General features: G+C 38.4%; 1 protein-coding gene and 1 long non-coding RNA gene across 2 annotated transcripts; one reads left to right on the forward strand and one right to left on the reverse strand.

Moving 5' to 3' along the window:
* Window positions 1-238: 238 nt before the first annotated feature.
* On the reverse strand, window positions 239-5,342 carry LOC115493976 (uncharacterized). The gene is made up of 2 exons (XR_012054250.1): window positions 3,599-5,342; window positions 239-1,600 (listed from the first exon to the last, which is right to left on the reverse strand). It is a non-coding gene; the product is annotated as an uncharacterized lncRNA (long non-coding RNA).
* Window positions 5,343-8,490: 3,148 nt separating this feature from the next.
* EBAG9 (estrogen receptor binding site associated antigen 9) lies at window positions 8,491-26,124 on the forward strand. The gene is given in 8 exon segments (NM_001245823.1): window positions 8,491-8,631; window positions 14,360-14,534; window positions 15,447-15,544; window positions 18,882-19,006; window positions 19,226-19,384; window positions 20,485-20,592; window positions 21,598-21,689; window positions 25,593-26,124. Coding segments are annotated over 2 exon segments (204 nt in total). The 5' UTR covers window positions 8,491-8,631; window positions 14,360-14,534; window positions 15,447-15,461; the 3' UTR covers window positions 19,003-19,006; window positions 19,226-19,384; window positions 20,485-20,592; window positions 21,598-21,689; window positions 25,593-26,124.
* The last annotated feature ends 692 nt before the right edge of the window (window positions 26,125-26,816 follow it).

Genomic DNA, 26,816 nt, shown 5'->3' on the forward strand with positions numbered 1-26,816 from the left:
CCTTTCCTTCCTCCAGCTTTATGTGCTCACCCCCAGCTGGGGTCAGCTGTCTTGGATGGGTTCCCTCCCCAGTCCCCTCACTGGTGGGGTAGGGTCAGAAGGAGAAAAGGCCTTGATGATGTGTAAGCACTGCTCAGCAATAATGAAAACAGCCCTATCTTAGCATATTTTGAGCACAAATTGAAAACAGCCCTGTAATAGCTACTATGAAGAATCTCAGCCAAACCAGCACAGTATGTTAATTCAATGTTTGTAACTTTATTTGCTGTATGTTCAATTTGAATTGCATATATGTAAAATTATTATGAGTTCTTCATTCCAGACGTAATGCTAGTACTTGGAGTACATTGTTTCTTCACACAATCTAGCAGAATATATCCTACCTGAGCGTGTTTTACGTATGTCAGAGCTGTAAATTACCATCAGTAGTCATACCCATTTGTTCTTAGAGGTCTTTTCTAATGGTCTCCAGTATTTTGCACATGACTTTAAAAGTCTTTGCTTAATGAATGGCTGCAGCATGTCATGGGCAGTCAACTTGCTCCAGTGCTACCAATTGATTTCCTTCACTGTGGTGGGAGAGGGCCAAATTTATGGTATTCATACCCTGAACTGTGGAAGACTTGTCTCATCTCTAAGTATTTGAAGTTCCACCTGGAACATGACAGCTGAAGTGTAGTTGCTGTAAGTGCAACGTAGTCCTCTGCAGTCAGCTTATACTTGGCACAGAATAAAGACTGAACACTGTAAAAATTTTCAGAAAATTGTGCTGACCAATCTGAAGCTAAATGCTTGACAACAAACTCTTTCACATGCTGCCAAAAATAAGCTGTAAAGTTCTGCCCAGACTGGTTTAAAATACAAGCGTGTTCAGAGACCAAGAAGGAAGAGGAGAGTGACTGCATTCCAGAGATGCACCAGTGGCTCCTGTCTCAGGGTACCACTGGCTGCTCTTTGATGTAAGCAGCCCAAAGCCACTTGTTCCCCACCTAAGTTCTGTTAATCACACCCGTGCAGCCTCCATTAAGTAGCCAGGCAAAGAGCATGTTGGACAACATGTGCAGATCCAAATTAGACTGGATTGTCCTGATCAGAGGTATCTCGATGAATCTTCCAATAATGAAGTTCGATTTGTAGTGATATCAGCAATGAGAGATGGTTTCTTTGTGGCCTCCTATTTTTGTTTTAACTGCAGGTTTATTCTCAGATGCATAGGCTGGCTTATTTTGCAAACTCTTCTCTGCACAGGCTCAGTTTCTACTCGTTTGTTTGAGTATTGAAAACAGTAACATTTAGGATTCAGTCAGAGCATTGTCCTGCTGAGGTTTTTTTCCCCACTGAAAAATACAATGATTTTTGTTTTTAAAGGTTCCATACTTCCAGCATATACAGGCAGATAGATGCATTAACTAATTTTTCTCCAAAATTTCTACATTTTCAATGTCAGGAAATGCACTTAAAGCGCCAGAACTAAACAGCCATGAAGTGAGAATTCAGGATTGATGTGAATTACCTCAACTGTGGGAATATATTTCTTTTGGCTGGCCCAGTGCATATACATTCCAGTAGCTGGTTCAGCTTCATCATTTTGTAGACAAGTCTGCAAAAAATAAAGAAGTTTGTAAACAGACATGGAAATAATGGGTTGTATAACAGCTAGAGTAAATTGATATAGCTCTGGATGTGCACTAATCCAAATTCTATGTGACAGCAAATTGAATATTTCTCCTGCTGTCAATGGAAGGCCAATGGAAAAAATTTAGCTCAGTCTATCCCTTAGTCAGGCCCTGAGAGGTCTGAAATGCACAATGAGCTGAAATTTGTTTGATTCTAATTAGTTTGATTCTAATTTATTTGATAATTATTCTCCCATGAATACTTTTCTATATTGACATAGTCCAGTCAAAAAATGCTAAAAACCATTGACAACAATAATTTCTGCTGGGATGTCAAACTTTTATTCACATCTTAGATAGAACGATTTTGCTATCATAGGTTTTTTTCCTTTTTTTTTTTTTTTGGGGGGGGGGGTACTATTTATCTTCTTTACTCCCCATTCCTTCTTTTTTCTTGTTTACGGCCATAATATTTCAGTATGTCCCTTTATCACTTGGAGAACAAGTACATCTGAAGTCTGTTTAAATCCAGTAAGATTCCAGATTTTGCTATTACAAAATATTTGCTGCTTCTCATTCCTCTCTTGAGGGTCCTTTGAAGTGACAGCTCTGCACTATCTCATCCATGCTATCGTCTTACAGAATATGTTTAATTGTAGCAATTGTGGCACCTTGAGAGTTTGGCTTTAACTTAGTGATTGAGTTTTCACTGGAGCAATGAAAAATATCGAGTGTTTCTACCTGCTGGGTCTCTTTGTCTTTATTTAAATTTCTAAGTATTTGCAATTGAAATCTGAGTTTTGTTCTACAACTGTTGTTTTTCTCAGCTATTCATTTTCGAAAAAAGAAACAGCTGTGGCTCCAGAGCCAAATGTGTAATGACTGGAGCTTAAAATGAGGAAAAACCAATTCCTTTCCTCATAAATAATTTATATTTCACCACCTTAGTGTAATAAATAGGTTAATTGATATTCTGCTTGGAATAACAAAAAGCCTAATCTCACTATATATTTCATAGTTACCATGATGCTTTCCATCTGAACAGTATTATTCTCAAAAATGTTTTTTATGTTTAGTTTTTAACTAGTGATTTAATAACAGATCATAAAAAAATGTCCCTCTAAGAAGTCCCTGCTAATTTCTGTTTGCTGGAGTGACTAGAAAAGAGGCATCCATTCTGTCAATCACTGATCCTGAGGTAAGATGTAAAGTTGTTGTTGATCAAATCTGTGTTTGGCAGCCTGTGGGTGAACACTGACAAGGGCAGAGCAAGCTGGCCTCTTCTGCTGCCTGGCTCTCATCCACTGTCTGTGTACAAAGTCAGCACAGTGTTGGGTTTTGCAGCCAGTGCTCAGGGCAAAAGCAACACAATCCCCTGGAGAGCAATGACACTGGGAATTGCAGGGGGAAATTCAGCATCTGCTTCCAAGGGTTCTTTGAATATATATGAGCACAGATGAGCACAACACTGATCCTAGCTTTGTATGCTGCATTAGTGAGTCTGATGCTCAACTTGCAATTTTGAAAGGAAGCAGGAAAAAATGAAGCATTGAAAGAGAAAATGGAATTGTCAAGGGGTAGCTCTGCTAGCTAAGCTTGAAAAATCTCCCAGTGTTACTCTATTGAAGAGAAAGCTGACACAAAATATGGTTGTGATGTGTCATAATCTTCTCAGGGAGAAAGAAGGAAACAAAGAAAATTTTAACAGAGAAAGGATTAAAGACTAGATGAAAATAGAAGTCAAAATCCAGATTTAAAAGAACAACTGCTTAATCATTAGAACAAACAGTGAAGAAGTATGGTGGATCCTTCATTTTTCAATGCTTTCCTGAGTACAACATGCCTTTAAGGAAGAACTGTTTTAGCTCAGAGTTAATCCAGCTTTCTAGAAATACAGTACTTACCTATTTATGCTCCCTGGAGCTGGCAGCAGTTGCTCAGTTTCTTCCAGAAGAGAAAGGAAAGCCAGAATAAACACTTACCACAAAGAGAAATGCTGCTTTGGCTGAACACAAGCATAAGCTGTTAGCTCTCAAACAAGGTGTAGCTGGGTGGAATGCATTGTCCTTGGAAGCTACAATGGAAGACGAAATAAAAGTTAAGCATTACAAAATCTTTTTTTTGTAACCTGGATTGAAAAATGCTGTCTCTAGCTATCTGTTGACATTTTCAGGCACAATTCATTCTGAGGTAAGTTTCTGCCTAAACCCTGGATCAATTTGCTAATATTTGAGTTGTTCAACTTACACATCAAAATATCTGTTGATGCATATTTTGCAGGAGGAGTTTCATGAAATAGTCAATAGCCAGAAGAGGACTGTTCTTCCTTTGCTGAATAAAGACCAAAAAGAGTGTGATCTAAGCCCAGTTTCAGCCTACTGACTGCTGTAATGATAAATATAACTTAAAATGCTTACTCAGCATCAGGAAGTGAACAGGAAAAGTTGATAATCACAGAATCACAAAATAAGCTGAGTTGGAAGGGATCCACAAAGATCATCAAGTCACATTCCTAGCCCTGAAAAGGACCATCCTCAAGTATCACACCATATGTCTGAGAGCATGCTCCAAATTCTTCTTGAACTCTGTCAGTGGTGCTGTGACCACTTCCCTGAGGATCCTGTTCCAGTGCCCAACCACCCTCTGGGTAAAGAACCTTTTCCTGATATCCAGCCTAAACCTCTTCTGACACAGCTTCAGGCCATTCCCTCAGCTCCTGTCACTGGTCACCACAGAGAAGTGATCAGTGTCTGCCCATCCTCTTCTCCTCATATGAGGAAGTCATGTAATGAATGAAAAAAAGGTATTTATTTTACTTCCTCATATCCCTTCTTTGATTGCTCTCTCCTTAAGACTGTAGGTACATGAGGTTACACAGTTATATTCAAAATGAGCTGATGTTTTTTTCCACTAGGATCTAGTTTCCCAGTCCGAATTTTACAGAGACAGAAATGTTTGTCTGAAGCTGGCATTGTTTTTAGACAAATTTTGGGAACTCAACACTTCCAACATCACTTGGTCTTGGCACACTGGTGTTCAGATAAGAATGCAAGTTGAAGTTTTTGGGCTATACCATAGGTCTTTTTTTCTGAACTGATTTGTTTTAAATAGGGAAGAGCAAGGACTCATTATTAATATTTTTCTATCAAGTTCTTTTCCAGACTCCAGAGTATTCCTGCTTGAAATTAGACCATTTGATCTGGAAAAGGGCATGAATTAAAGGAACTTGAATTTTCTAAATTTGTAGAAATTCCTCTAACAAATGCTGAAATACAAAGAAACAAAGAACAGCTTCAAATACCAACCAACCAACAACCAAAAGCAGCTCTTGGAAGAAAATCCTTTGCTTTCCTAAATGCTTTTTCCTATAAAATTTCATGATGCTTTGTTTACATGCTATGCCCTGTCTCCTGTTTTCTTGCAAATAATACATTTGCAGGCATGCACACACAAGCACATCCAAGTAAATAAATATTTTTATAAAGCAACATGCTAGTGCTCAAGTATTTAGAGAGTTTGAATTCAAATACTACCATGGTGCTTAGGATGCAGTTTCTGAAAACTTCAACTTAATGCATTTTTTCCTTATAAGAACAAAAGGCAGGCTGTGTAAGTCAAGAAAGATTCCTTAATGGCTGCATATGACACGATGGAAGGAAGATTTTCTGTTTAGTAATGAAGTGATAAATTAGCTGTATAAAAAAAGAGGTCCCATTATCCTCGACTGAATTTTTAGTTGAGAAATATGAGTAATATTGCAGGGACAAAGAAAACTGGATTTTGGTACCACTCCTACCATCTATGCTGCATATTAACTCATCATATTAAATACAGAAACATCTTAGCAGAAGGAGCTCACGCTGTCAGCAGAGAGGAGAACCCAAGATAATCTCTTGAGGAAATTACTCAGCACTAGGCTAAAAAATCACACATTCCTTATCGCCTAAGTTCTTACAACAGTGAAAAAACCAGTCTGTTTCAACCTGGGGTGGGTATTCCTCTAGGCTGACTGGGGATTCTGCCTTGTAAAAGGTCCTGTCAGCTGGCCAGGCTCCAGTGTGAAGATCAGTGCCTCAGAGAGAGATGCTTAAAGGAGAGAGAACCCTGAAACATTCTCAGTGGTGCAATGAAACTGCCCAGTCCAGCCAAAGACCAGACCTACACAGTTGTTTGAGCTCAGGGAGACCGAGGCAGTCACTGCTACTCTTTGGTCTCTTTTGGCTATTGCTTCCAAAAAAGCTGCTTGGAATGTGCTCCATTTCAAAGTTATAAATATTATTTTTATACATTATATGCTTGCTAAAAGTCAGTTGGTTGAATTTTCTTATAAAGGCCTCTAACCAAGATCACTGGTCTGGAATTTTCCTCTACAAGGTATATCAAGTCTGAGTGGGAATAAGGGAAGGAATTTAAGACATGCCAGCAGAGGCAGAGGAGTACAGTTTCAGCCAGGAAGACCTTTAGAGAAGAAAAGAGGCTTTTGTGACTACTTGGGTACTTGCTTGAGTCATATTTTCAAACAGGCTAGGATACACATTTGTGTAAACTTTGGCAAATTATTTGGACAATACTTAGATATTACCCAAAATATGTGCTCAGGAATACTACAAAGGAATGGAAAATGTATTGAACAATGGAACTGCCTCTTCTCATCTGGAGTCTCAAGACATTTTAATGATTAAATTTGTAGCAGCAGTGTATAAAACTACTTCTGAAATTTATAGTAAAAACCTACAAACAAAATAACTATGAAAACTCTACTTTGACCAAAATCAAACACTTACTGAAGGTTAAATTTATTCAGTAAATGTGAAACTTCAATTACTACAAAATGCATCAGGAGTGTAATTGAGGAAAAGTACTCTTAGTTAAAAAGCTAGTTGTAGCTTTAATAAACCACTTGAGAGAGCAAACAAATAAATGAAGCAAACATCCCATAGGAGGGAGAATTCATATAGAAAAGGAGACTGTATAACTTTTAGAGATAGAATGAGTTCATTAAGTAGACATGAATATATCAGGATAATGGAACTATCAAACTTTGAATGATGGAAATTGCCATAGGTGTAAAAGAAGTGACACTAGCACACTTGCAAATTGTCAAGTAATGCGATTTAACATATTTAAGTCTTAATACCTGTAAAAGATAGTTCTCTAACAAACTTTATTAGTTTACTGTAGCAGTACTGCATTCAATATGGCAATGAAATACCCAAGACCATAGGAGCTCTCTTTAGGAAAATTAACTGAGCCAAAGGACTCCAAGTTTAAAACTTTAGAGCTGGGGGTTAATGACATTTTTGAACAATGAAGTATTTATCTCTGTGAACACTGTTTTTAGAAATTAAGATATTTTTATATTATTACTATTCTTGAAACTGCATAATTATGTTTTTAGGGAAGACTTATTTTCCATTAGTGGTCAGCCAATTTCCAGCCTTTTTTCATTAATGCACCAGCCATACACAGGTCTGTTGTGCATTTAGGTGGATAGTGTAGTGAGCCTTTCTGTCAGTTTTTATATTAAGTGTATATCTTTATATGCATCGGTTACCTTCTCACTGTGGCATATTCCTTACTGAATATATAGATTGCAATGCCAAAATCTGAATGTATTCTCAAAAGAAATGTAACTGGGTATCTTCACAACCTGACCTTACCCAGTGTGTCACACTTGCAGTTTTGCTTTTCTGTGTGAACGCAGATGAAGATTACGGTTTCTGCTTTAGACAGAAAGTTATACTGAAACCATTTGCTACACAAATGGTTTTGAAATTAAAATGAGCACTGCATATGGATTTCTCTCATTGAAGGTGGGTTCTGCAGGCATAAGGATGTCAATCCCCACCTCAACAACATCATAGGAGTGCTGCCCGTAAGCTTGGCTACAACCATGCCCTGACTTGCTATGGACTCTACTGATCTTGGACCAGTGCAGACTCACTGGCTTGTCCTCAGATCTGCCTCATCACCAGAAACCTGCCTGGTAGTCTGGACTCTGAGCTGCCCTCAGATCACCCTGCTCGTGTCCTGGCTGGCAGAGTCCTTGCCCATGGTCAGCTGTATCATGTTTGGTTCCTTGTCCCTTTGGGGCCTGCTTCCTGATGAAGAGCTGTGGAGCAGCTGTCTGTTAGGACATGGGAAAAGAGAAATGAAGGAACTTAATGTGATACCAGTGCCTCCTCACAAGAGCCATCATCCTTCACCCATCTTCTCACTGCCCTGATACACACAGGGAACACAGCAGCTGAGTAAATCCAGTGGCAGAACACGAAGTCTTTATTGGAAAATATTTAAAGACCACACAAATAACTGAGTGCTACAGCTTGGAGTTGAGTTGAAAGGAGTGCTGTGTTAGTGCTGCTCTAGAACTAACCGGATTTCCATGCGAGAAAGAGACAAAACACCCCCTTTACCTCACCTACCGAGTGTAGCACAACTGGAGGTTTACACAGAGCTCTGGAATGCCTTAACATTAACCTTAAATCTCTTAACCAGACATTAAAAGGGACATGGAGTTGGTGAACAAACCGGGACACTGGGGCAGCACCTGTCAGAAGCAACTTCAAACAGTATTTGTTTTTCAGTCACATCCAAATTTACAGCTCAGCATCCTATCGGCCACAGAGGAACACCTTTACTGCCACGTGTGCAGTAACCCGACACGGTTCAAGTCCACCGCCTTTCCCTCGCAACTCCCCGGAGGCCCAAAGAGCCAGCTCAGACGCCCCAGCCATTGTGGGGGCGGGAGGGGGAGGTCGCGGGCCGCGGGCGGGGAGCGCCGCGAGCGGCACGGCACGGCACGGCGCGGCGCGGCGCAGCACGGCCCGGCGCGGCCCGGCGCGGCCGGAAGGGGCGGGCGTCTCCCGGTGACGGGGCCGAGATGGCGGCGCGCGGGGCGGCGGCGGAGCGGCGCGGGCCCGGCTCTGGATGAGGGGCGGCCGGAGGTTGCGGCAGCGGCCGCCTCGGCCCCTGGAGCCCCGCGACTCCCGGCGCGGCCTCCCCCCCGGGGCAGGTGAGCGGGAAGGGTCGGTTCTGCGCCGCCGGGTGCCGCTTCCGCCTTGCTGGGAAGGGGCCCGGTCTCGGCGCCCTCCCTGCCGGGGCAGAGCCGCCCGCGCGGTTCTCCCGCGGCAGCGCCCCCGCCCCGCCGGGTCCCCCGGCCCCGCCGCGCTGTGCCCGCGCCCCGCGGCGGAGCCGCTCGGCCGGCCCGGCAGCGCCAGGCCCGCGGCCTCCGCCCGCCCGGCCCGGTCCCCTTCCGGGGCGGTGGGGGGAATCTGATGGGCTGGAAGGACATGGAGTGGCGAACAGGTGGACGGGCAGCTCTGGGGACTGAGTGGCTTCGCTCCTGTGGAAAGGGCGAGGGCACACGTCCTGTCAGAGCTCGCGGTGGGACGGCATGGCTTGGGGTTACCTACTGTTCGCGCTACGGGCACGTTTAATAAAACATACTGTGAAAATTTCTTCGCACGCTTTTAAATACTTAAGAATCTCTAACAGCTCACAGAAAAAATAAGTGCTACTATTTGGCTTCAGTGAAGTGATGTCTCTAATAAAATTCAAGATTCGGCTGGTCAGTTAAATGGTAGGGTACTGCTTTTTGGTCATGAATTCACAGTGTAAGCGCCTGAGTTGCATATCTAATGAAAAATGGCGTAGCTTCGTGCTTTATAGCTCTTCGTAGCTTTATAGCTCTGTGGAAATGCACGTGTGCACTGCAGAGATACCTTCAGGCCGTCTTATACTGTCATTGTTTGTAAATAGATGGTTCTAGTCAAGACAGGCATTGCAAGATGATTTTGTAGTAGTAACAAGGAATGTGTGTTAATTTGTTGTCTCTGGCATTCCGTGTAATCACAGAAAACTTCGCTATCTTAAACTCTGGTTCTATGTCTGAGAATTTCAGTTTTGTGAAGTGAGTTACATGAACTAGTGCATTATGTAAAAGACTTGTTGCAAAGGTGGATGAAGTTGTAGTGTGGTCTCACACGATTGCATTACTTCAAGTTGTGTTCTGTATGCTTTTTTTCACCAGACAGTGGCATATATAGGTAAGGAATTGTCAAAGAGCAACTGATCACTCAGTGGACATAGACTTTCTGTCTTAACTAATACTGCCTTGAAGAGCAGAATTTTATTCTAATTCAAAACAAAGCTTGAGGAGTTCACATTAGCGAGTTTGTAGCTAAAGTTTCTTGGAGAGGAAGGGGTGAGATGTGGTGGTATTACTGCAGAGTATGACTCTGGGAGAAACATCTTTAAAAAAAGAGTTGAAACTCTGTATGTTGTATATCAGAGTATTTAGTGTCTAGAAATAACTCGGGAATTGCCAGCAGTCACCAATTTTTGCTGCCTTTATTTAGAGAGACAGACATTCTGCCTTGACTTTTGGTATCTTCTGCAGCTTTTGATAGTGTCTCTTTCTGAATTTGAGTGCCTCTGATGACTTCACTGTCTATGATTAATGTGAGTGAGCTGTCTTCTGTTCCAGCTACTTCAACTGCCTAATTAGGGTATTTGCACTGAAAGTTGGAAGATCAGTATTGAAACTACAATACCTTTACACACATCCCACAACACTACCTACAATTAGATAGAGGAGATACCTACTGATTTTCTCTTTTCATTCTGCTTCTCTCCCTAATGCCGTAATAGCATGGCTTTAGGGTTCAGTCATGGTGCCACTTAATGTATGTATTTATCAAGCTCAGTGATCAAGACAGGATTTTTTCCCTCCACACATGTGTTCCAAATATTATGTTTATGTATAAAGTGATGAAAAAACCAAGAGACCAAGCAAATCAAGCAGGAAGAGGGCAGTGGAACCTCTCAGTAGGTTACGGAGTCATGGTTGTTGTCTTTGAAATGCAGGAAGTGCTGGTTTTGTCTTTCAGTACTAGATTGAAAGCCGTTCTTGAATCATTGCTTTGTCTTTTTAACATAGAAAGTGTCTTTGTATGTCTTGTAACATACATGGCTTGGAGGAGGATTTATGTGTTTGAAAACAGGTTTTTTATCTCTATCTACTAATCTTAATAAAATTCCATCTCCCTATAAACCTACTTACGATCTTTGATGTGGTCATTCTACTAGAGCTTCATACAAGATCCCCTTTTAAGAAATTCTGTCCTTATCACTGAAACTTTACTAGGGTGTTGTCAGCTGTTCTAGTGACAGCCCAAATGCACTACTGAACCAGTATGGATTTTTGGTACTGACAAATGTGAAGGCCATGTTAGTCTTTAGTACTAGGAAATTAATTTCTTGTTTTGCTTTTGGAGGGTGGAACTTTTTTTGTGTCTTCTAATGTAGATTGGAGGGGAGCCTTTCAGTTTCAGACAAGTTATTTTAGGCACCATCATCTGGTTATTTATCTAGATGTGTTTAATATGGGCTGAAATCCCTGATTCCAAGGTATGTTTGTGTTTACATTCCAGAGTTACAAGTGAGCTGATGTGAAAGAAAGCTGATGTGACAGTAAAAAATGAGTTCACTAGCAGGAAACAAGTTTCTAAAATAATTTTAGTGCTCCAATGTGACTTTATTTTAGAATTGACTCTATCTGTAGAAATCCTACTTAAGTGGTATTAGTATGTATGGTTAGATATGAAAGAGGAAGTGTTTCTCCAGGTGCCAGTGTGCTTATTGTACAATGATAAACAGTTAGAGTCTTGCTTATTGCACCATAGCTGATTGACCAATACACCTGAGGGTGGACTGTGCTGGCTACTGTCAGTGAAATCAGAGGTGCCAGGGATTCTAATGAAGCTGCTGTTCCAAGCTGTAAGCAAAGTAAAAATGTTCAATAAAATTCTGAAATTCACCTCCCTCCTGTTTCCTTTATGGGTCCCTAAAATGTTTACTTCCTCATTCTTCTGACTTGATTCTAAAGTGTTTAACATCTTGTGGCTGTTGCCTTTTAGTCCTTTCTGGGCTCATGTTCCATGTGAACACCTGTTGTGACTTTTTACCAGTGGAAGGCAGTATGAGATGCAGAAGTCAAAAACTCCAGCTAAATTTGGTGCCTGTTACTGAATTGTTGAGTTGACCACAAATCATGTCTTGATTTATTTGCTTGTTTATATCTGTTGTAATGGAAGTTCATTTGACCCTAAGTCTCATAAATGTAACAAAGCAATTCCAGTAGTGGGAGAAGGAGATCTATCCCATTTTATAAATGCAAAGCTGAGGCTGAGGTGTGGTATGCAGAAGGATGTATCAGGCTGGAAGACAACTCTTACCAGCTTTTCTGAATTTTAGTCCAGTGTTTCACATTTAACTCTTTCTGTTAAGAAATATTTTAGGATTCTTGATGTAGCGCTGCAACTTTACATTATGTCTCTGTTATCCTGTCTTATAATTGCTGATACGGTTATGGTTCCTTTTGGGATTGTTTATCAAGGAAAGGCTTAAGAAAAGAAAGAACGTTGTGGCCTGCCATTTAGACTGTTCAATATTTTTTTCCCAGGAGAAAGAGAAGGTACATGGCTGTGCTTCTTTCCAATGTGTGAGAAAGATGGACAAGAAAAGGATGAAAAACTTGTTTCATGTTACAAGTTTAGTATAATGGTATCATGTGAATTAAGTTTGCAGTGAACTGAGGAAAATTAGGGTTCTGTGTACATCTGTATTCATACAGCTACTTCCAAATATAAATTGTTTACCTTGAGAAATTTAATTAACATTAAAAAAACTCCCAAGCACAAAAGAACTCAACCCCAAAAGGCACCAAACAAAACTCAAAACCTTTAGCAAATGTTTAACTTTTCAGGTAGTGCTGTTCTTAGAGCAGCAATGCACATGTTTCAAGTGCTGTTTCAGACAAAGCAGAAAATGCTTGACTTGTCCTTACCTTGAGACAATAATTGGTTCAAGATTGTGTTTTAAATGAATGTATAAAAAATAATATTCATTATATAAATACATATATACTGCTTCATGTCATAAATAGCAGTATAAAAAGCAGGTACATTGAGGAAAGTTCTTTTTAAAGGTAAATGATTGCTAACACTACTATGACTGGCTAATAGAATGTTGTTGACAAAACACTGGTTGTGCATTTGACATTTTATAATGTAGGGAGCTTAACTGGGAAGACTGCAATCAATGCTGAGAAAAGAGGTGGGCAAAACAGTACTTTCTATCTTAAATCATAGAGTCACTAAGGTTGGAAGAGACCTCCAAGGTCATCAAGTCAGCCTTTAAAGGGCCTAGTTCTAGCTCAGCTGAAATGAAATGCAGTTCTATCACAAGTATGTTAACTGGCCATATGTCTCATTGTAACTCTGAAATCTTTGCCTGACACATGGAAAGTGGAGAGGTGTAAGTTATCTGGCTGTCATGGACATAATGATAGCTGTTGAACTCTGCCAAATGGGCATACTGATGGTACTGGAAGTGTAGTCACTCTTACATCTGAATGACCTGGGAAATTGATTTATTTTTGGTGATTAGTTCTTGTGGATTTCACAAGTCCACTGACTCTGCAAGCCAGAGTTCTTATGGATTATGGTTTTTTTCAGTTGTTTAACTTTCTATTGAGAACTCAGTACTGTATACTGAGAAAATGGAGATGAGTTGAAAACTGGGCTCATTTATATTTACATATATAAATATATATATTGGTGATTGACACACTTGAACATTGTTCTGGTTTTAGTTTTGCACTAGTAACCTTCCTAGTTCCTTGATTTTAAGCATAATTAATGTAGAGTTTGCAAAGATTTTTGGTGGCTTCCAAAAACAACCTTCTCAGTCAGTAGCTATGAGTTTTTAAATTTAGGGTCTGTTTGTACTGTCCAGTGTAGCAGTTAGATAGCCTGAGCAAGGGAAAAAAGCTTTAGCCTTGCTAATATTGAGTACTGTTCTACTCCTTCCCTCCTGCCCCCGAGCTGATAAAAGAGTGAATTCTGATAGAGTGGAGTGAGCTTTTAAACAAACTTTTCAGAAAAGATGTACCTTTATAATCATTTCAGTAGGTCACATGCTCTTCATGCCTCACATCCCAGGCAGATAACTTCTAGCTGCCTCTCTTAAAAATAAGATTTTCTTTCACCAATTCAGTGTTAGTTTGCCATAATTTCTACCTTTAGGCTAGAGAACTTTCCTTCTTAGTACTGTTCACTCTTCTTTCACTAACTTTGATTATTTCCTAATCATTCAAATTCTTGACAGATGCATTCTTCTGTCATCTAGATATTGTCAACATTGCTCATTCTGAAAGGTAAGGAAGTTCTTGAGCATAATATGAAATGATGGTCCAGTCTTTTAGACTAAAAGCTAAATATGTCAGACCATGTCTGTTCTTGCTTCTTTGTGGGAGCTGACTGCTTTCTAATTCTGTTAGATGAAGAGCCAATCCAACCTTGTATAAAGTTCTCTACATTTTTAAGTCTCCCATGAAATGAAATAAGATAACACAAATGTTGAAGTAGAGGTGATACGTGCCCTATGAAGCCTTTTTCCTGAGCTACAGCTCAATAGTGTAGTCTGTAATTTGGTGGTTACTACTAACTTAAGCCTTCCATTTTGCAATTAAAGGACCTGTTTGTTTAATAGCTTCTGTATGATTTTTCAGTAGCAGAAAGTCCTATCCTGCACTACATGTAAAGCAATATTTCCAGTACTATATTAATATAGTGTTTAATAATGGTTACATTATCTAGCAAATGAGCACCAATAAAAATACATCTATGCTCCATGAAGCTCACAAATCCCATTGTGTACCTTTTTAATAAAATCCTCAGGACAGTATTGGAGCAGCCTACCTACCATCCACCTTCCTGATTCTTCCTAACTTAAAGCCTGGAATATAAAAAGTGATTTAAATGCCATAGCATATTTGAAATCAAGCTGTCCTTCCATGGAATACTCATGGCCTGAGGAAAATGTCACAGGGCTGCCTTCTCTTCTCACCAGAAGGTATGTTAAACTTGCAACAGAAAATGTTGTTACAAGTGTAGATGTTTATAATGAAAAGCTAGTTGTGAAGCCTAACCTCTTATTCTTTACTCTGAAATGTTCACCTATAGAAGAGAAAAGGGATCCTTGAATTCCAGCAGATTTTTCTGAGTCAGTCTGTAGCTATTCAAGGTGGTACATTGGAATGATGTGATATGATGAACATAAATTCTCTAGATTATCAAATTGTCACTGAAAAAATAGCTACAAACAGGAGTGGCCTCAGCCAAAGATGATTTTTTTCTTTTCTGTGTTTGCTCTCATGATCCAGTCAGGCATAGAAATATCAGTAGCTCTGTGGGTTAGGTGGTGCAATAGTTCACACAGGATGAACACTCTTCCTTTAATGATGATTTTTCAGTGAGATTAGTTCTAAAAAAAGCAGTGTTCTCATCACACGTTTCCATCAAAATGGAAGGTAAATTTAAACAGCTAATTTTGGGATTTCACTTAATGACTAAATCTGTAATTTGTAGATGCATGACATGCTTAAGCAAGAGCTTTTCTCTGATTATTATTCTGTTCTGCACTGCCAGTGTTCAGTGCCGCTGGTAGTGTCTGAAACAGATCGGCTGCACAGGCACTGCAGATGGTTGCCTACACTTCCCCTTTAAGATTGTCTTTTACTTTGACTGTACCTGTGATTTTGTGCTGTTTCTTTAAAGGCCATATATATTAGATACTTTTATTATTTACATCAGTGAAATACCCTGATAGTAGGCAGGTAGAATCTTTGCTCCAGGTACCTGCTCTCTTTCTTTGCATTAATACTGTTTCACAGAATGTTCCTAGCTTAGTAGCAATTAAAGTAATTGGCTTTAAGTACTGTATAAAGTTGTATAATCCTCTGCATCTAACTTTTTTCTTTTGCAGGAAGGGTTTCTTACCATGGCCATAACACAGTTTCGACTCTTTAAAGTCTGTACTTGCCTGGCAGCAGTGTTTTCTTTCATTAAAAAGTTAATATGCAGGTAAACAAGTATTATTTAATTTGGTTTTACCTTTTCTTTTTCAATTTTTCAATTACAGGTTCTTGCACTTCTGACTTTCCTGCAGCACCCAGCCACCACTTTTACCAGTTCTGATTTTACTAATTGCAAAACAATCAAAACAGATGAAAACGAAATCAAGTGAATTCTTTAATTTGTGTATTTGTTCAGAGTTCCAAAAGTCTGTGTAGTGTATTTGTGAGTGTATTTTGTTGTATGGTAGCTGAATGAGGTCTTGGAAACAGCTGTGACAGGGTTTTAAAATGGCTTTTAAGACTGTTCTGTATCAAACTTGAAGGAAAGCTGTGCTGCACATTTTTGAAAAGTACTTATCAAGTGATATTTTGTATTTTAAGAGATTCAGTTAATGGGAGCATCTACTCTGTCATCAGTCAGTGGGCTGTCATTACAAATGTAGGCAATTCTCATCCTCTTTGTCAAAAAAGAGTTGCCTGAGACTTCAGATTCTTCTACCTATTGAAGATTCTTTCAGAAGTTTGGAGGACAGTGATTAAGTTTAAGGGAATGGCTTTTTTTTCTTGATTTTTAATGATGAAGAATGGTTTATTTTTTACACTCTTTTAAGTAATATCTGATGTCCTTTTGAGTTGTAGACTCATTAATGTTGTAGTATAGTACTTAGAAGCAGTCTAAAAACCCTCAAGAGTTAATGTGGAGTAGTAGAGTTCAATAATGCAGTAGTAGAGTACCTGAGGCAATTCTTGGCACTGTGCTGTTGCTGTCGTATGAACTTCTGTGCTTCCTACCACTTCTGCAGCATGCTGTTTACATAAACAACTACCAATCTAGAGAAATGCATTCTCTTTTTTTGTATGATAACTACTTTTCTGGTGAGGATTAAAGTGTATGCAGAATATATAGTAGACACAAAATAACTGTTTATTTCCTCTTCACCTTTATTTATTCCAAGAATAAGAGGAAGCTCTTGACTTGTTGGTAAATTCACTTACAGATTTAGTGAAGCATTAAAAAGATACGTTTTAGCACTGCATACAGTTATATAGATGTCAACCTTAGTTCTGTGATTTGAAAATTGAGAATACTTGCTGTTCAAGTTCTGAAAGAAGTCAAAACACTGAGTTGATCATAACTTCTATATTAGGTGTATCCTTCATTTAAGTGTAAAGATACTTTTTATAAGCAGATAATTGTTTTCTAGGTGTAATGACAGTATTTTCATTCTTTTTTCCAACTTCTGAAAGACCTATGATCTTGAACAGCTGAGAAACTGCTTCATAGTACATAAAGTAGAAAACCCTTTATTTGCTTAATAACAATTAGTTGAAGAAATGAAAATTAAGTCTTTCACATAAGCAAGTCACTGGATCCCATTAATTCAGACCGCTAACTACAAATGTTTCTTCTGTTCACTGTCATCTGCAAAGTGTAGTTTGATAACTTCTGTTTTCCTGTGATGCACTCCTCCATTTAACTATTCCTAGTAATCAGCAAATGTGATTTAATTAAACGTGCGTTTTAATTCAATGGATATGAGCTAGTACTTACATAGATTACATAGTTTACATTACGTTTTCATTTGAACAAGTGCCTATAGAGATTGTGCAACTTTCTAGGCAGCATAGAGCTTACATACACTACTGGTCCTTTTTTAGTTCAATCTTTTCTTGATAAACAACAGACTGCCTGAATCCAGTTTTCAGGAAATAAAACATGTAAATATAAAAAGAGATGCAACTTTCTTCCGTTTAAAATCTCTAATTATCTCCAACTGAGAAATCTGGATGCTGCTTATTAGTAAGGAGAAACAAATCAAATAATTCTTGAGGCATTTGGCATGCAGAGCAGTGATCAGTATCTAATGATGGCTGTGGAGCAGCTGTTCTATAAGCATCTTGTTCCCTTCCTAGAGGAAGTGGAGATCTGTAGCCTTCCTTGGTGCTGCTCTGTGTACCACCTCCTTTCTGATGTTGTGTGACAAAAGCTCTTTCCTCCTACCTTCAGCCCTCTTGCTGTAACCATTTTGACTTGATTATTGTTTGTTACAAGCCATTTGTTTGTCTTGTGGAGCAAGTCATTGCAGAAGTGATGCCTTAAAGATTATTATTAAATTAGTATTAAAGATTACTATTAAATGTAAATGGTATTAAGGATGTGCATGTTGTAGAGGTCTGAAGGAGGATATTTCTAAGCTTGAGTTTCCTTTAGAGATGTCAAGTAAATCTCATCAAACCAGAAGTCTCTAATGTGTTTGAGGGCACAGTGTTTTCACCTTGTTTTACCCCTAAAATCTGTTTCTTTTCAACTTAAAGGAACAGTTTATAAAGGAAGTAGAGGTACTTATATAAAACTTGAAAATTTGATGATAGCACCTGACCTTGTTTGTTTGGTCTTGAGTAGAAAAAATATATCTAGTCGCTCACCAGCATACAGTAGAGGTGCTATTACAAGCAATTTAACTTGTCAGTTGATAGTATGTTCTCTGATACTAAAACTGATGGATAGAAACTAGAAATTGAAATGTCACAGTTTATTCACATCAGTAGTAAGAAAAAACCATTATATTTTACAAGCTACATAAGGTCAATTACATGACTACTTTGCTGTAAGAGCTTACGTTCTTTGTGGAAAACACAAGTGTGAGCCTGAATTGCATTCTTTTGTGTTTTAAGGTGTTAAAATACAGTGAATGTCAGCTAGGAGTACTTTAATTATTGTTCTGATCTTTGAACATTGTCATGAAGTAAATATCTAGGTAGTTTATTTGCAATGCATTAGTGTTGTTTTCAATTAAAATGATTTTATATAGATGCTGAAATGCATTGGAACAGTATTCTTTAAGTAGAAGCATGGATTGAATTAAAGCTGTTGACTTGCATAATCTTGCATTACCTCTGTTTAGACTTTGAAGAAAAAAGCTTTAGAGGGGCTTTCAGATCAAGCAGCTCAGAAAGCTATTTGTTAGACATAGCATAAAATTTAAGACAAATAGAAAAAGTTCTCATTTTATAGTAGAAATGGTTCTTTGGCAAATATAGATCCCTAGTGCTTGCTTCATAAGCACTGACAATCTAAAATTTGTGACTGAATTATGCAGATGAGTTAGTCCATTTTCATATATCTTAGAAGTATTTCTCCTCTATTTCACTGCAATTAGAAAAGTAAATTGCACTTTGATATTCTTGTGAACACAACTTTCAATTCACGATGACATCCGTTTGCTTAGCAGACTTACTGATAGTAGTAAATACAAAGGTAATTGAAGCACTAAATGTTTTAGCCATGACTATTTTCAGTAGTGGTGTTCTCAGACTTCCTTTTTTGTTTTTTTTAAACTTAGTGCTCATGTTTTCAGAGCTTGGAGGAATCCTACATTTTTTTTTCAGGTCTGGAAGAGGGCGAAAGTTAAGTGGAGACCAAATAACTTTGCCAACCACAGTGGATTATTCATCTGTTCCTAAGCAGGTAATTGTTAAAGTGGTAGGTGACTTAATCCCTTAACAAGGTGATTGAAGAAGTCCTACAATATTGAATTGGTATATATCCAAGAAAAATATAATATAATGTGGTATATACAAAAGATATAATAATATGTGATTCAGTGTTAAGTATATATCTTAGCAAGATATAAAAAGACAAGTTTTTGCTTGCAGATAATAACTTGTACAATATTCTTATATTCAGCCTGAAGTAGAAGACTGGTCTTCATGGGATGAAGATGCACCTACAAGTGTGAAGATTGAAGGCGGCAATGGTAATGTGGCTGCTCAGCAAAATTCTTTGGAACAAATGGAACCTGATTATTTCAAAGATATGGCACCAACAATAAGAAAAACTCAAAAAGTAAGTATTAATTTTCAACTATACTTATGGAGGGTTTTCCTTGCTTTAAAATAAAAGCAAGTAAATTGGCAACTTACAGAAGGTGCTATTGGTAAATGAGAATAGAGGCTGGTGTGTAATTTATCATGTTTAATGTTAAGACCTTTGAGATCTTAACGGTTGTGAGGCTATCACATGTTTGCATCTTTAGTCTTCATAATATTGAAAACTTATAAATAGTTCCATACTCTAAGAGTTCTTGGAAGTATAATCTGAGAACCCTCTAGTCATTTGTACTCATATCCTTATTTGAGCAACAACATTCAAAGTCTGAGGGAGCAGCCCTGCTGTTTCAGAGCACTGGTTATTTGTTTCATCAAGTTCTATTGGGGAGGCTGGAATTAAGGAACTGATATTTCAAAATAGCTTGTTCTTCAAATATCCATTTTTACTATGGAGACAACACAGGAGGGCATCTCTACAGGAGCATCGAGGTTGTAAATAAATGCTGAATAAAATCTGGTGATTGCAGGTTTTGCTTCTATGTGCAAATCTTTCAGCTGGATACTTACATGTCTTTGAGTCAATGGGAAAAACCTCACGAGTGCTGTAACAGGTTATCAGAGAAGATGTGCAGTAGATTTCTCCTTTATATCTACTGACATTTTTTTCCTCATAGAATGAGCTTCAGGTTCAGAACAAAACTGGGGAAGAGTCCATGCTGTTTGAGTACTGTACACTGGGTTTAGTTTTAATATATCTCTAGGGATGACTTGCAAGCATTATAAAGAACAACCCTGTTAACTTGGCCAGGTTAACACCATTCAATGTGAATTTGTGTTTATTTCCACTGAATGTCTCTGTCTTGATACAGTCACAGATTTCTATGTGGCTAAAGAAAAATATGGTGAGGGGAGGAAGTTCCTATTTGTTGCATTTATCTTTTGCTTACAAGTTCATTTGGCTGTGCAGCTTTCAGAACCTGGCCAGGTTTAAGATACAGTGAGGTGTTGTGTAGCTGAACCTTCACAGGCACAGAGTTACATGATCACCAAGAAATCTCTGCAGTGCTTTAATCTACCACTTCTTTGTTTCTTTTTTTTTTTTTTGAATATTTTCAGATAATTATAAAAAAACGAGAGCCTTTAAATTTTGGGATTCCAGAGGGAAACACAGGATTCTCTAGCAGATTAGCAGCTACACAAGATATTCCTTTTATTCACCAATCTGTAAGTATGCTTTAAGTATTGATCTTGTATTTGTCAGTTAAATTATGTTCTCTAGTGGAAGGAATAGTCTGCCTACGCTGTGCATTGTGCGGAGTAATTGGAATAGTTGGGGAGTAATGTAAATTGTTTTAAAATTGAGTGAAAAATGAAGTAGTCCAATATGTTCTGCTGAGAAACTTGACGGGTCAGTGATAAAAAGGTAGGAAGTTTCCATGTACTTATGGGCTTGCAAATCTGCTAAAGCAATGAACTATAATTTTGGATTTTACACAGTAAGTTACTAACAAAAGAGTAGAAAGCTTTTTTGAAAGCTTCTAAGTTACCTTTGTTTTATTGTTTTGGATCCATTTTTAACCTTCTGCTTCTCCCTTCCTTTCTGTAAGGATTGTAATGTAGCAGTCTCCTAATTTTTGCTCCTTAGCCTTTGAAAAAATTGTCTAGTTGCCTAACCTGCCAGTTAGCAGGAGATGCTCTCCCTCCCTTGCCTTTTGCCTTTTTAAACAGTGTTTCTCTTTTGATAAACATTGTGCACAAAAGGAAGCAGTACAGAATGGTCATACCACCTCCCTGCACTGTCCTTTTGAAAATAGTTCGGGGAAGGACTTTTAGTAGAGTAAAAGTGTCACTCAACTGATACTGGACATAAAAAAGGTGGATGTATGTGTTGGTTTGTCAATGCAACTGCCAGAAATCTTTTACACTATCTACTCAGATAATCTGCTCAATCTATCTTCCTCTTGTTAAAAATGCACTCCACTACTTCTTTCCTGTCTTTGGTCAAAAAACCCTTTGACAACTGAAAAAACTCAGTATTATAGCAGGAAAAAAAGCATGGACAATAAGATGAGAAGCACTGCCATACCTCAAATATTTCTGTAAGTCTCAAGAATTAAGATGAAAAATAAATCTTAAGGAAACTTTGCTGTCATCCAGGAGGCACTGTCAGTCACCCACGAGTGTTTTATCTAATTTTTCCATGTGCTTAGAACTTCTCTTTTGTTTCAGCCTGAACTGGGAGACTTGGATACTTGGCAAGAAAATACAAATGCCTGGGAAGAAGAAGAAGATGCTGCTTGGCAGGCAGAAGAAGTTCTTAGGTAATTGAAATTAATGTAACACTGTGTAAAGGTTTTACATGTAAAAGAATTACATTTATTTATTTGACATCTTTCTGGTGCCAAGAATTGTTAAATGCCTCTTAGGACAAATTATTTTTATGCATCTAATATCTGTGTAAATGCTACTCACCAGAAGACATTTTGGATCGAATTAATTTAATAAATGAGATGTTAGAGGAAATCTGAAAATCACTGAAACACTGGAACAACACATTAACACCTGCATGCAGGCACTAAAAAAACAGTGCCGCACCAATCCAAATGATTTATTATGTTCAGATCACATTACTTGATTAAGTAAAATACCACTTGATGGCCTCATGAAAAGTATCACAACCATGTGTTTAAGGTAAAAATAGTTCTGGATAGAAGGTGAAGTGATAAGTATGTGCTTGGAATCCCTGTAGGAGCTAGGCTTTTCTAACTTAACTAAACTAGCTGATAAGGCTGAATGTAAAATCAAAGTCTTGCACAAAGTTAGTGTGAATACTTCAGCCATTCAGTTTGTGTTCTTTTTTCCTTTCCTTTAAGGGGTGTGGAGGGTAAAGAGATGCAAATTAAGTTTATCATACACAGTGATTTGAACTGGTAGTGACTTCCAGTTGTATCAAACTTTATTGCTTGCTACATCATCAGGTAACCAGCCTCAGATAGCTTTAGCTTCCTGGGCTGTCGTAATTCTACTCACTAAATCACACTAAAGTGCACGGCTTTCATGATAATATGATAATTTCAGTGATAATATGAAATAAAGATGTGATATAGTCAAAAATAATTCTAAGGAAAATAGGTATTGTAAGGAAAAGAGAAATATGATCAAGTATTTATTTTAATGTTTTGAAAAATTTACATTTTCAATCTGTGGAATAAGACAAGAGGGAAGTTACTAGCTCATTTTCAATGTGCTAATCATAAGTAGAATTTATTCAATTTGTTATCTCTGTCAGTCTTGCTTTGCAGCAGCTTAACATGTGAGAATAGGGTTGTAATGCAAATATTTTTGTAAACTTTATCTAGTATCTATGTGTACATTGTGTACATTCTGGTCAATAGCTTGCTTGTCTTTTTTTTTTCTTTTTTTTTTTTTTTTAACTTCATTACTGTTTCAGGTCTTGTACTGAAGTACAAGCTTTGTGATATGAAAGATGTGCTTTTGGACTGTTTTTGTTCCACGGATAGTAATTTTTCCTGTAAAGAATATCAATAGACTCATTAAGGTCTTTAACAGCCAGAGTGCAGTCTGCTGAGACTTAAATGAAGGACAATGGAAATACTCTTTTTGTTTGTTTTTTTTATGGAGAAATGAAACAGCTGCTTTTGCTACTGCAGAGGCTGCACTGTATTTACTTAACCCTTGCCACATTCCATTACAGATGGTCTTAGGAATATCAAAAGTAGTATTCAGACTTTCTGAAGCAGGGGTTTGTCATATATGAATTAACTACTAAAAATTACCTAGTGTATGTATATACCAGTTTATTTTTGGAGTGCAAAATTTGTGCAGTGAACATTTCCGGGATGGTCAAAGCTATATTGTTTGCCAAATGTCAGGTTCATGCTCTAGAATACTTAGGGAGAGAGATCTCTTACATGGTGATAGCAGTGGGGTAATTTTTCAAAGTGTCATGATATTTGGTTGAACCTATCTTGAAGATTTCAGCCTACCACCTTTATTGTTGAAAGGGTTCAACTGAAATGATTACTTCTCACAGGATTTCTTTTTGGCCTCACTAAAAGGTATCAAACTGCAGTTGTTATAGAAGGGATGTGTCTGAATACTTCCAGCAGATAAAACATGATTAGAACACCAGCTGTCTGTGGCTTACCACTTGTCCAGCTATGGCTAACTATCTCAATATAGCTGGTCATTATGTAAGCTGTATCCCAGCTGGGTGAAGTAAAATCTTTATTTTATTCATGACACAGAAATAACAATGTTTATCTGTAAATGAGTCGAGTCCTGGCTGATTTTTAGCAAGATTGATAAAAAATCCTGACTGGATTTAGTTTCTCTTGCAGTAGACATCACTGGTGTCTTTAACATCTGACATTTAACATAAAACTTAAGTATAGTACTGCACAGACCTGGCTCTGCTTTCAACAGAGTGTAGTAATGAAGTGCTCTGGAGTCTCTTCTTGATGATAGAAGTCTGCATCTTGGTCTGCAAAATGATCTGAAGATCCTGTGGCCACTCTGGTGACTTAATGCACAAGTGTAACACTTGGAAGAAGCCTGTATAATAAGACTGCCAAATAGAGGACAGAGTCCCCCTAATGTTCCAGAGTATTAATGCTGACTATACTTCAGTGGTGCTTTTGAGAATGAAATGAGTGTGCAGAAAAAGTAAGGGTCTCCCTTAACCTGCTGTGTCTGGTACCTGTGGGTGCTCAGTAAGACCAGAATAATTTTTGTGCAGCGATGGAGTGCAGATCAGTTATGCAGAAGTGGGCTGTGTCCTGCTAACTAGCAGTGAACTCTCTACCCTGTGGCCTCTCTGGTGAGTTTATGTATAATCATAACAGTTGAAATGAGTACATATAGTAAGTCAGTAAATGCTCCCTGGAATTAAGGCATGCAGGAAGACAGTGATGAAGAGTAGGCTATCAGAGCCTGAGAAGTTTCTATAGTCTCTTTTTTCCCTGTTTTCCAGCAGGTTCTGGGCTGGGGTGCACTAAAATTTTCCAGTCAGTAATGAATTGATGTAGTGGATTATAAACTGCATTTTCAGTTGAGTTAGTTGGAACTTAGTTTCTTCTGCAAATTTTAGATACCTGTCTACAACTGCAGACTTTATAATATCAATGAAGTTTTTATCCCAGTGGAAGCAGTTAAGCTCACACATTTTTAGTTTATAGCAGCTATTGTTTGTATTTTTGTCGGCCAGTTGCTGTGTCTGAGGCAGGTGAAGGTCTCTTTGGGCAGAATGAGTGCAGGATGCCAGACTGTAGAGGGCGCAGAACTGCTACTGTGTGCAGGAGCTCCGTGTCCTGCGGGCTATCCTGGGGGAAGAAACAGGAGCTGCCAGGATCCCTCCCTTCAGAACTGCGCGTGAACAGCAGCATTAACACCATGTGGCTTTTTGGAACTTTACTGTCTCTATATTGGCTGTTGTGCATAGCACTTCTGCATCAGTTCAGATAGGTGGGAAATATAAAAATGTGCCACTGTAATGTGGCAAATATTATTACTCCTGCATATTGGTAGACTGACAGCTCTGTCAGCTGTCAGGTAGAATGTACAATAATGGGTGACAATCTCAAAAAAAAAACAAACAAACAAACAAACAAAAAAAACCCAAACCAGCAAAACCTCAAAATTTTGAGCTGCTGCTGAAGGTATTAGATAGATTTTTAGTTTTTGCTCTAGGCTTTACAACTGTCCTATTTCTCTCACTGATTCACTTACTCTGAATCTTTGAGAAGTAGTGGCTTTTAACTTGCAGAATAATTGAACAAATATTAATGCCTAAAACTAGATTGGATTGGGTTGGATGTTATGAAAAGGTTCTTCACCTAGAGTGTGATCACCGGAACCGGCTCACCAGGGAAGTGGTCAAAGCACTGAGCCTGCCAGAACTGTTTGAGCAACACTGTCACTCATATGGTGTCATTCATGGGGATGGTCCTGTGCAGGCCAGGAGTTGGACTTTGATGATCCTTGCGGGTTCAAACTCAGAATATACTACAGTTCTAGATTAATCTGAAAAAGGACTTCAGCACAGAAAAAGAAGGACTGTTCTAAGCCTAATGGCAATAAACTGAAGCTCTGGTTTTAATAACCTATATATTATAATAACCTATGTATTGACAGGAGCTGAAGGGATAACCATGCTGAAAATTGTGTGTGTGTTATTTATCAATTCATGTTTTCTTTAATTACAGACAACAGAAGATAGCAGAAAGGGAAAAAAGAGCAGCAGAACAGCAGCGAAAGAAAATGGAGAAAGAGGCACAAAGGCTAATGAAAAAGGAACAAAACAAAATTGGTGTAAAACTGTCCTAACAGAAGCCATGCAGCAATTTCAGTGCCAGTGAAAAGAGAATTTCAGCTCCACAACATACGTATTGGTACTGATTTAATTATTTATAGGACTTCAACACACTGCTTGGTTTCAATGCATTCTTCAGGTCATCTTGGAAGCCAGGATTTTCCCAAAATATCTTGAACTACTAGTAAGTAGTTCTTAAAGAAGAAAAGCGCCACAGAAAATCATGCCTTGATGGGATGGTTCCTGCAATAGTTCTTTTCCAGCACCCTTCTTCGCAGCAAAAGTGATTGATAAGGATGTTGATTGAAAAACACTCTTAATGAACAGCTCAAGCCTAGAGAAAAGAATGTAAATATTGAGTGGTGGGAAATCTACCTGTATTGTCTGTGCTTACCTGAAACATGTAATTAAACAGTTTTAAAGAACCTTTTGTTTCCTGACTGATAAAGACTGCTTTTGCTCTTTTATGAAAATATTTGTAAACACTTGAAAGTTCTCCATGGGAAATTGTATTGACCTGTGTAGAAGAGAATAACTTATTATGGATGATAACCCTGCAATTCAAAATGTGCTCCTGGTGGGTTATCCAGCTGAACACAGAAAGTGGATTTCTTGTCGCTTTGTCACTTGCAGCTTCCTGTGCTCCCATTTGCATGTGACACTGCAATGACTGCCAGCAGTGGCATCACTACACAAGAGTGATGCAACCTACAAAGGCTGGTGTGAATATAAGGGAGCACTTTAGTAATTTACTTGTATCAGTAAATTTGTATTTCTAGCAGAAATTCTTATACTTCCTACAGATAGGAATCCTCACATCTTACAGTTCTTGCATAGTTAGCATAATCAAAAAGAAAAAATGTGTCTTCCTGCTAATAAAGCTAGTGTGAAAAATCTCAGTTCAGTTACAAGCACTTTTCAAACTCCATTTTTTTGCACACTTACTGTATGTGTTTACTCTGTAATTCCCGTTGTGGAGTGTGTAAGGTAAATGTGCAGTAGAAGGCAAAGTGCTTTAATGAAGTTCAATGTCTGCTGGAAAGAGGTATATGGGAAGGGGTTAAGGTCTATGTGCTTCATCCAGCCCAGTGCTTTAGTGAATGCTTTTTCCAGGTTC

The sequence above is a fragment of the Taeniopygia guttata genome, chromosome 2, assembly GCF_048771995.1.
Source record: "Taeniopygia guttata chromosome 2, bTaeGut7.mat, whole genome shotgun sequence".
Classification (NCBI taxonomy): domain Eukaryota; kingdom Metazoa; phylum Chordata; class Aves; order Passeriformes; family Estrildidae; genus Taeniopygia; species Taeniopygia guttata.